Source organism: Chiroxiphia lanceolata, chromosome 8 (genome assembly GCF_009829145.1).
Source record: "Chiroxiphia lanceolata isolate bChiLan1 chromosome 8, bChiLan1.pri, whole genome shotgun sequence".
NCBI classification, from domain to species: Eukaryota; Metazoa; Chordata; class Aves; order Passeriformes; family Pipridae; genus Chiroxiphia; species Chiroxiphia lanceolata.
In genome coordinates this window covers 7,384,412-7,395,093 of record NC_045644.1, presented here as the reverse complement: position 1 = coordinate 7,395,093, position 10,682 = coordinate 7,384,412, and the positions used below count along the sequence as shown (strand labels likewise).

General features: G+C 37.1%; 1 protein-coding gene across 6 annotated transcripts in view; it reads left to right on the top strand.

The window, feature by feature from the left end:
* The first annotated feature begins 2,498 nt into the window (after positions 1-2,498).
* The window catches only part of CCDC172 (coiled-coil domain containing 172), a 33,863-nt gene continuing 25,679 nt past the window's right edge, over positions 2,499-10,682 (top strand). For 3 of the 6 annotated variants that reach the window (XR_004358351.1, XR_004358352.1, XM_032695384.1), the window contains exons 1-5: positions 2,499-2,939; positions 3,141-3,226; positions 6,208-6,324; positions 7,745-7,910; positions 9,703-9,804. Coding sequence is in view for 2 of the 6 variants with exons in the window: in XM_032695384.1 (XP_032551275.1) it covers positions 2,861-2,939; positions 3,141-3,226; positions 6,208-6,324; positions 7,745-7,910; positions 9,703-9,804 (550 nt within the window). In the remaining 4 variants the exon portion in view is untranslated. The remainder of the gene's footprint in view (positions 2,940-3,140; positions 3,227-6,207; positions 6,325-7,744; positions 7,911-9,702; positions 9,805-10,682) is intronic. The other 3 variants (XR_004358354.1, XM_032695385.1, XR_004358355.1) reach the window with 3 other exon arrangements.

The following is a 10,682-nucleotide window of genomic DNA, read 5'->3' as shown; positions in this document are numbered from 1 at the left end:
GACCAGAGAGATGTAGTTTGGTAAGAAGGTTTCCTATAAACAAAGCATTTCAAAAGTAAACAGTGTAGTTTGTATATGGAAAAATAATACTAACAATCCTTAAGACCAAAAGAGGACATTTATTTGTAACTATAATCCTACAATTTCTAGCTTTTACTCTACATTTTTTATGGTGAAGACCATATTGCATCATCTGACTTTTACCCTGCCGCTTCTTTACTTTTGCCTCTTTAATTTTTGTCTTTTAGAAAAACAATTTTTGAAACAATCTGAGCACATATGATTTAGAAATAAATTACAGTAATGATTTTTTATACTGACTTGAAATTACAAAGAAAATCTTTCTTTTCTTCTTCCTACACAAACTAGAGAAGAAACTGTTAGAAGAAACTTCACTATTAGCACAGCAGCCTGATTACAAAGGGCAATTACTAATTTTGAAGAACACTAAAAAGACATGACCTGATTACAGCACAGTGATTAAGATACAGATATAGATTAAGATTAGGATGTACTGATATGACCGAGAGAATGAAATTAAAGTCACCTTTCTAACAGCTAGTGATTTAGAAGATATCTTATACTTTGCAAAAGTTGGAGTTGAGTGAAGGTAATGCACATTTTATTTTCATTCTGAAACATTCAGGTTCATGCCATCTCATCCATTTCCATGGGAGCCAGCAAGTACACACCTTTGAGGTAATGGCCTTGATCCTAATTCTGAAATCACTTGTATTTGTTTCACACATGTGGTTCAATTTATATAATCCTGAGTTATTATTTTGAGTTATTTACCGTGTAAAAATCAAGCACTCCTTCAGCACAAGCTGAAGGAGTCAAAAGCTCTGAAGCTAAAGTCAAATAAATGTCCCATTTTGAACTTTTTTGGCCTCTGAAGGAAACTCTTACAGAACTGTTAATCTTGCTGAATGGTCATTCTCAGACAGTGAGAAGTACAGTTGGAGTCAGACTCTTCTTTCTAGGGAGAGCAGCTCCTTTGCCATAATTAGAGGCACTAAAGCACCCTCCACAAAACACAGTTGTTCCTTTAATAAGTGAGACTGAACACTATCCCAGCCTACAGCAGCTTTCTCAGTCTGAAACACAAAAGCAGTCAAGTCTCAAAAACTTCAAAGAAAGCTTTTCATTTTATTTTCTCCTTGATCCCCTGATAGAGCAGTTCATTTTCTTGAATTTTGTAAAATGACTTTTTCACTCATCAGACCTGTGTAACAACTCACTGTCTCAATCACCAAATGTTCCTGTTTGACTCATCCGCCTTTCCTTTGGCCTTTGGGTGGGAAGCTTCACTTCTGAAACATTTTCTAAATTCACTTTTGTGAACTCTTCTCCCTCAGTTGCACTTTGATCCATTTTAAAAAATAATTGCATTTCCTGCAACATAATGTTCTAGTTTCAGGGGTTTAAATATCATCAGAACCCACATTTTCTTTCCTAGATAGAGCAATGTCTTTCCTTTTAAAAGCACCATTTTATAGCACACTATCAGCTATAACATAGCACCTTTTAAGCAGTAAATACTATAGCATAACATTTTTCCAGAATTCTCAGTTTCAGTCTGCTAACTTAGAACAGCTTTTTGATTAATAAGACATTTGTACTCTCATGTATATTGTTTTGCTTTTGATGGTCAAAGATTTTCTCTTTCTAATTTCTGAACTTTGCTGCAGCAGTCTATGCTAAGACAGTATCTCCTCTGAGGAAATGTCTATAACAATACAGGAATGTCAATAATTCTAATCTTTTTCAATGTTAAGAAGGCTGGAAATCTATGAAGTTCCATTCCTCCAGGCTTTTTCAGCCTCAAAGCAAGTAGGCCAACTTCACTTAGTTATTCCCTGCAGAGAGTGTAGTCAATCCTTTCCAAGATGCAGAACCAAAACCTGTAATAGGAATTATATTTTCAACCAGGTACTTATATTTCCAAGTATATCGAGTAACATAGAAACCAGAGCATTACAGGAGCTCCAAGCGGAGTAAACATACGCTCCAGAAGAGTGTAGAATGGGCTGTGTTGTGATCTTTGCTTGCTGGGACTAACTGGAACAGAAACTCTGCCCATTTTACATTCATGGTGAAATGCAGTCAAGCTGAGTCTGATCCCTGTAAGTTCTACAAAGTCAGATTTACCTTGTTCTTCAGTGTGATAGCAGATTTTAGCCTACTTCCTTAGCTGCTCAGCTTAGATATCAGTCTTCAAAAGATAAGTAAATCTGAGCTGATGCAACTTTTAGAAAGGACAGTGATCACTTCATAGAAAAAGGAAGGGGTAAAGAACAGCTTCTGGATGACAGAAAACCGGAATAAAGCACATGTTCCCAGAGAAATAAAGAAGTCAGAGCTGTTTGATCAAAACTCCCCAGATGCTGAGCCAGAACCAGTTTCACAGATGTGCCCAAGTTTGACATGATTCAGTGTCACCTGGGTTTTCCCTCAACAATTATCTTCCTTCTCCTACTCCTACTGTAGCTTCCCTGCCTGCTCGTTTTCATTCTCTGTTTCCCATCCCCAGCCAGTCACCCACATTTCCCTCTGCCCGAGGTTCCCTCTCAGTCCCCTGCTTTCTGCAGCCCTCACCTCCCCTTGTGTCCCCTCTTCCCCCTCAGCCATGTCCCGTCTGCCCTGGTCGCTCCCTTCTGTTCGCAGCCCCAGGGAGGCGAAGGCCGAGGGCAGAGCGCTGAGGGCAGAGCGCTGAGGGCAGAGCGCTGAGGGCAGAGCGCTGAGGGCAGAGCGCTGAGGGCAGGGCTGTGGCCGGACCCAGCCTCACCTTGCTGCGGGCACCGCAGCGCTCACCAGCCAGCCCTCACAAAGGCAGCACGGGCTCCACGAGAAGGCAGAAATGAACCTGGATGCTTTGTTCCAGCAAATACAGTTCACAGAGAAGCAGGCGAGGGAGAAGAGGCACTTCATCCAGCAAGGTCGACCCCGTGGCCGCCGTCCTGAGGGGCCGGCGGCGGCACCGACCGCCCCGAATGGCCTCTCCATTCCCAGGGTGTCCTGAGGGGACTTGTGTCAGGGAAAGCCGGGGCGGCCGCTTCTTGCTAATGGCATGTTTATATAAGAATGTAACTTTTACAAACCGAGTAAACATTCTTACAGGTTTTTGTTTGTTGTTGCAGCTAAATGTGACATAAACAGAAGCTATGAAAAAATTAACCAAATAAAAGAAGAGCTGAGCGCTGCAAAAGTTAACTTAGAAACTAAGGTAAGCAGGTATATTTAGAGTATACATAATAATGAAATACATTATGTTTACAAATATATGACCTTTCAGGAATAGATTCATAAGCACTTTCAAGGAGTGTGCTTCACTTGCTGAGTAATACAGCATTGAGAAAACTTACACCACGCATTCCTGTAGTGAAAAAAGGGTCTGCCAACATCCTTCCTCTCACAAATCTCACCCTTTGGGCTGGCCCCTGGCTATGTTCAGGGGCTTACTCGGCTCAAGGTTAGGAACGTTTCCAGATAATGCTTCCAAAATCTGGAAACTCTAGAATCAGGACATGTGCACAGGCAAGTCACTCCTTCTCCACAGACAGGGCTTGGCAAGGAGCACATCACCATGGACAGGTCACTGCGTGCACAAGATACGGCCACCAGCTGTGGGCAGCCTAACTTGTTGGGGTGTGGTGTGAGATTCCCTGCTTTAACAGTCCTGAAACTTGTTACAGCATTTCCTTCAGTGCCCAAAAGGCATTTCTTGGTTGCCTGATGTGTTGCACTAACAGCCTTCCACAGGAAAAAATATTTGGAAACGTTCCCTGTGTTTACTTCACAGGACCTTGAATCATACACTGAAGACCTTTCTGTAAGCCCAGGCTCACAGTTAAGGCTTACAAGACCTAAGGTTTTTTCTAAGGATGCCAAAGATAGAGGACAGTTTCTAAATCTATTTAGTGATTTTATTACTCTTTCCATTTAATCAGACTGCAGATGTATTTTCAGATTAAGCTTCCAGTTTTGCAGAGCTTTTCACCAGTAAGACCTGTAGTTGCAAATTATTTGAAAATCCATTTGCTTCTATCTGAAAAATGAAGTTTAAATACCATCCCTGGTGCTCTTAAGTGTCTGTGCTGACAGAATATGTATTCACAACAGGAAAGGATTTGGAGCCTCCTTTGAAGTCAGAACTGTTGTATCCTATCACTTAAATAAACAACTTCAAGAACATTCGGGGGATTGCCTCACCTAGTTGTGAAAATAAATGTTTGGAGGTTGATTTTCATCCTTCCAAACACAGGCTCTTCTGCCTTTTGTAAAGGATTATGTAGTATATATAATAAATATCAACATTACTGATCAGAATAAAAAAGAACTCATTTACAAATATTTACTGGCTGTAAATTCAGACTATAATCATGCAAGCAGTTATTCACGTGCTCACATTTATGCATGTGATGATCTCAGAGCCCAAAGGTGCTTTAAAATAGTAACTTATTTAGCCAACACAGATTATATCTGGATATTGCTTGTTAGGTGAAGTCCTCTGTAGTCTTACTCATAAATTTATTTATGAACATTACAATTTTATGTTTATACTACTAATTTGTTGTTGATGCAGTGTGATTTATAATCAAGGTTCATGTGGTAGGTATAGAAGGTCCCAAGAGTAGAGCCATTATTGTAAATGACTAATGGGAAGAGCTGAAGAACCATTCCTAATTAAATTTTATGTGCTTTACTGACCAGGATTAATAATATTCTCACTGATGTCCACAAAAATATATTTTGCTTGCTTGCTGAGTCTGACATTGATTAATTTATAGATAGGAAATGAAACAGAAAAGTAGTGGAATAGGAAAATACAATCAGACTGTATTTAGGTTTAAAGATTATATAGTTATGGACATTATTTAAAGTGATTTCTTTTTCAGTACAGGAATCAGATTTACAGATGTCTACAATAGTTCATGCAATTCAAATAATATTAAATAATGTTGTTCAGCTAATGCTGTTCAATTTGTCCTGAACAAAATAACTGCAGTTCTTTATAATCAGACATATCCAACCACATGCATGCTCAGCAGCTGATGCTTGACCAAGTAGATGAGGCTGAGTTCAAAGGTTTTTTGACATCTATTTCACAGACACTGCCTGTGGTCAATCAAAGAGTCCTAGGAAGTGCAATTTTTCCCTCTTTTCTGTAAAATCAGGTACCATGTAATTAGAACCCGAATTGTAACATTTTGCAGTTCGTAGCTCAATGATTTCTTTAAAAAAATTGGTTGCAAATGCATAGATTAAGTTGGCATCTTACAGATGGAGCAACTACACTGCAGCTAGTTATGTTCAATAATACAAATACAGTGGTATAAGACCATCTACTCCTTTGAATTAATATGTAAAATAAATTCTCCTGAGCCAAGCACTTCCTGGACACTTAGCATGCTGGACATATCAGGAATCAGGAAAAACTCTGGTCCTTTCCTTCCCAACTCTCACATTCTGATCTTAGGGTATGTTCATTCCACTGTCCTCCTGTTTTGACCAGATGCACTTGATCTGTGCCCTCTCCAAAATCATCTACATTATTTAATTTTAAAATCTTTTCACTTTTACCACTTTAATACCACTCTTATTTGGTCTCTTCTGCTTCTACACACACAAACAGTCATGTTATCAGCCTGACTATTCAATTTACTTCCTGATACTTACCCTGTGCCTTTACAGTCTGTGGGCACTTCTGCTAACTTTACTTTCCCTACTCATTGCTGAGTATTACAGTCTGAGTCATTCTCTTGACTCACTTCAAGAGAACTTCATCAGATGAATGGTTTTCATCCTTTAAGACTCTTCAACACTTAACTGTTTTCTATTTATCTGTTATTATAGTTTATTCCACCATGTATCTTAACTTGGGTTAGGCGATATGTGTTGCATAAAAGATCCCATGTGGTCAATACTTTTCCTGGTTTTAACCTGAAAAAAATATCTCCTGAATCAAGCAGACTTTAAATTGCCATTCTAGATAGACAGACCACCACTAAATGTCTCCTTTAAAGAAAGAAGATTTTGAAAAGCTTAGTGGTATCCTGCAAGATAAGTGGGGGGTAAAAGAAAGAGCTGTTATGGTTTTGCTAGTCCAGCAGCTGGGGCAGCTGTGTTTTAACTGTACAGTATCAAAGTATATGAAACAATAAAACAATAACCTTACTTCTTAACTTTTTTTTTTTCTCTTGGAAGGTTCAGCATCTGTCTGAAAAGCAGTTCTACTTAGAAATTCTGAAGAAACGTGAAGATAGCTTAGAAAAACAGAAAGCTGAACTTATTAATCAAAAAAGCAGTCTTCTTAAAATCTTGGTGTGTTTCCAGCTATGGTGTTCAGAGAGCTCTTTTCTACTCGGCAAGAGCAATCAGCTTTAAAATTTGAAAATCTGGAAGAACTAATATTCTAAATCAGGAAATTATTTTTTTTTGCTTTAGCTTATGTAACAATGTAAATGTAGATAAATTCTCACTTTTAATTTAAACCACGATCTAAGGTAGTGTATGCTGCAGTTTGTCTACAAAGCTGATTTAACCTTCTTGACTTCGTTTTCTGATGTCTGCTGCTGTATGACTGAAGTCCAATTCTGATAGATTATTTACTCTTAAAAGTAAACTAGGAAGGCCTCACCTTAAGTTGGGTTGGCTCATCCACAATCAAACAGATTGAGAAGGATCAAAGGAAAAACCCAGGGAGGCCCACACCATATTTTAGCAATCCTGACATGCCACACAATCTCTGATGGCAGACACACCTAACCACCTCTTCAAAGGTAGCTACTTACAACAGACAAGAAGTTTTTCAGTTCTCTCATATGCCAACCTGAATATTGCCTTCCTCTTACTTCACCGTGGATCCTTGGATCTGTACATATAAAGAAATGCCAGAGGAGTAATCTTCTCTGCGTATGTGTCTGCACTTTAAATGTTCAGCAGAGCTAAATTTCAAATGTTCAGTCCAAATCACCAATATTAACCCTAAGTCTTTAGGCAGACATCTTCTTAATTGAGTAATGTTTCTGCAGCACCCAAAGTATTCCCAATATATGTGTGAAGTTTCTTTTAATTGGAGCCGGTCAAGTTCGATATATGGGTTATCATTTCTTTTTTCCTGTATAGGAAATTTCATTTTATTTGACTTGGGAATCAATCAAGATTTCTTAAAAGAAATTGAGTATAACCTTTTTTGTTTGAATGGGGGTTTTTTTCCAGAAAATTAAACAATAATTTCCTATCAACTATAGCTTTCTTGGTAGTTATTGAGGGAGTTAAAGTAAGTCTGAGTTCTGCAGAGGAATAAACAACACCTTGATTTAAATTAATAACAATCTAAAAAAAGGAACAGCCATGCTAGGCTATGGACTTTAAACAGAACTTTCTACTAACTTCAGTAAAATAGTTGAACCAAATAACTCTTGGTGCAATTCTGGAAGATAAGGTAGCAGTGAAGAATATATCCTTCATATTCTTCATGAAGAATATATCCTTCATTTTTACAGGGGAAAAAAAAGAAAGTTGAAACAACAGACCTAATGGTAGAGCTGTAGACCATTTTCATGTTCTTATAAGTCAGGACATTATTTACTTTTACATTTATTTACTTTTGGGTTTTTATTTATATTATACTACAAATTTAAGGGTAGAAACAACAGTGTGTTTCAGTCTGCCTAGCCTAACAAAGACTTCCTTTTTTTTTTTTCACCTGAACATTCAATATTCCCTTTCTTTTTTTCAGACAGATGCAAAGAGAAAAATTGCTGAAGAGGAAGATAATTTTACCAGAGAAGTAACAGAGTTTAACAATGAATATGGACTAGCAAGTAATAGAGATCTTCTGATTAAAAAAAAAGTCAAGACTGAAATAAAGGATTTAGAGAATGAGGCAGCGCTGCTGAAAAATGGTAAGCCTTATATTAAACTAGTGTATCTTGGATTAACACAAATCAGTAAAATATAACTGTGCAAACCAGTAATTTTAATTCCATTCCCTTGCAGAAGGGTCTCCTGATGTCAGCCAGCACAGAGGTGCTCTGTCATACATAGTGACTGTTTTTGGTTAGAATCCTCTATGGATGAGTTCTGTACATGTCCTTAGCTTCAAAAGAATTGCACACACAAATGTCTTGCAGTAGAACTTGATCTTTAAGACACAGAGTATGAGATCTCTCAGAACACAGGGTCAGACTTAAAAGCAGTCCTTCTGCAAGGAAACAGGGGTCGTCATGGATCACGAGCTGAACATGAGTTAATGACATCAGAATGCCAACACCACACTGAGACATAAACATAATTCTGATCTCTAAGACATGGAAAATAATTTTTCACTCTATTTGGGGCAGTTAAGCTCTTAGCTGGAGTACTGTGCTTCTCGTTTTGATGTTAAACTCTAAGAAAAGACGTGGACCAGCTGGAGAGAATCCACATGGGACCAGTGAGAGTGATCAGAGTTCTGGAGCACGTGAGAAGGAAGAAAATGAAAGAATTGTGACTATATAACCTATTAAGGAAAAGATTGATGAAATATTAATATCAGTCTTCAAATTATTAAAGGATCCTGTAAAAAGGAAATTAATATATTCTGCATATCTATAGTGAACTGAATAAAAAGTAACAAGTGTAAAACACAATAAGAGAGAGTCTGTCTGTTTAGAAGTCTTTCTCAGAGCAGTGAACTAAAACACTCTGCCCTAGGAGATTCCATTATCAAAGGAATTAGGGGTCTTCACTATCAAAGGTCTTTAAAAACAGGACAGACAAGCATCTGTCAGAAATGGCAGAGGTACAGCTGATCCTGCCTTCAGGAGAAGGAATGCAGTAGATGACCCCTCAAGTCCTTTCCAGTCTCATGTTTTGTCAAACACCAGCACTTCCAATTCCTAATATCTGCTGTAAAGTTACTGAAACAGGACTATCCATTTGAGTTTGCACTTGGTAGTACCTTCTTTCTTATTTCTTGTTGCTATGATTCTAATCTACAACTGAAAAAAGTCTGTACTTGGTGGCAAGTGCTACTCTTAGCAATTAACTTTTACATATTCAGGCAGATCTGGGCAGTTAAATGATTAGTAGGACCTGAAAGGGGACTAACATTCTTCTCTAGGTTCAGTTGCTCTCTTGATTCCACCCTTTATTTGGACCTTTTTTGAGGTATAATTTGCCTGTCTTTGGTCTGCTACAGTCCTGAGCACAGTGACAACACTGAAGTGAAAAGTTTAAGTAACTCTTAACATGGAAATTATGCAAGGACCTCCAGTTGTTAGAAAAACAATCACAATTCATTCCAGATGCTGTCAATAGTCAGGCTCAACTATCCATAAGACTAAACAAATTAAGTGGGTTTTTTTCAGTCCTGCTGAGAGGTGTCTGTTCTCCACCTATTCAATGAGTCATCTTCCTTTCTTTAAAGCTGAAGTAACTCTAAAGCAAAACATTCTTTTTCTGCCCAGACAACAAAATATGTTGAACATCTTAATAGCAATAAAAACCATGTTCTTTCATAGGTATGAATGCACTGTATGACCTATAATTTCCTGTGAATTGTGTTTTTATTTATCATTTTAGTTTATTTTTGTTTTATATTCAAAGTTCTTTTTCACTAGCTGAATATTGATAGAAGTAGTTAAGAATATTTAAGATTGTATCATGAATGCTAAAACTGCAATGTATTTTAATTTAAATGTATTTTTTTCTTAGAAATGGAGTCAATGGAACACAAAAATGTCCAGTTAAATGCACTCCAGCTGCAGAAGAATGAGTTAAAGCAGGATTTATTTACTCTCCAAAGTGAACTCAAAGGTGTGCCTGATAATTACTTGCTATGATAATTACTTCTGCTTGACAAAGGCTTTTGAAAAATCTTTTCAGTCGAGTTTCTTTTCTCAAGAAAAAGAAATCATAGTAACAAGATTTTAATTAATTTTTACAATATGTAATACATAATTTTTAAACATGGCTATAATAAATATTATGGATTTCAATGAGATTTATTTTGAATGCCAGTGATACTGAGGTCTGGAGATTCGCTGAATCATGAGCTATAAATATAAAAAAGAAATATTTGCTTTTGCTGGTAAGTCATGTACTTAAATGGAGAATTTGGTGTTTCTAAGTGCACTTAAAATCAATATAAATATTGTTTTAAACCCATTAACCTATAATTAAAGAATGTCACTAAAATTCAAATATTTTAAAAGCAATGTGGCTTGGACTGAGAAAGACAGGTTTGTCCTAGGTGCTAAACCTCTGAGTTGTAAATTCAACTGTCTTCTGTTTCCTGACATTTGTGTGTTCTTGTATGGAAGTCTGTGCATGAAAAAGGACATCTAGGAGGGGTGTCAAGTACTCAGCAAACTCTATAAAACGAAAAGCTAAAAAGATACAGAAGGAACCAAAAAAAGTTCTGTGTCAAAGGTGATCAGAGCAGGAGGGATAATTTTGAAATCTGAATTAAAAAATGTAATCTAGAGCCTTGTAGTAACCTTTTTTACAAATATATAAGTAACATGTCACAGTAAGAGCTAAGGAAAGCAGTAAATGTGATCATAAATTGTTTGAGAAAGGGAGTGAAACTTTCCAGATTGCAATATGCAATTGCAATAATAATAAAATAATTCATGTTCTTTATTTAGATGCCTTTTCCCTTCAAACAGTTGCATGAAGAAATATTAGAAGAT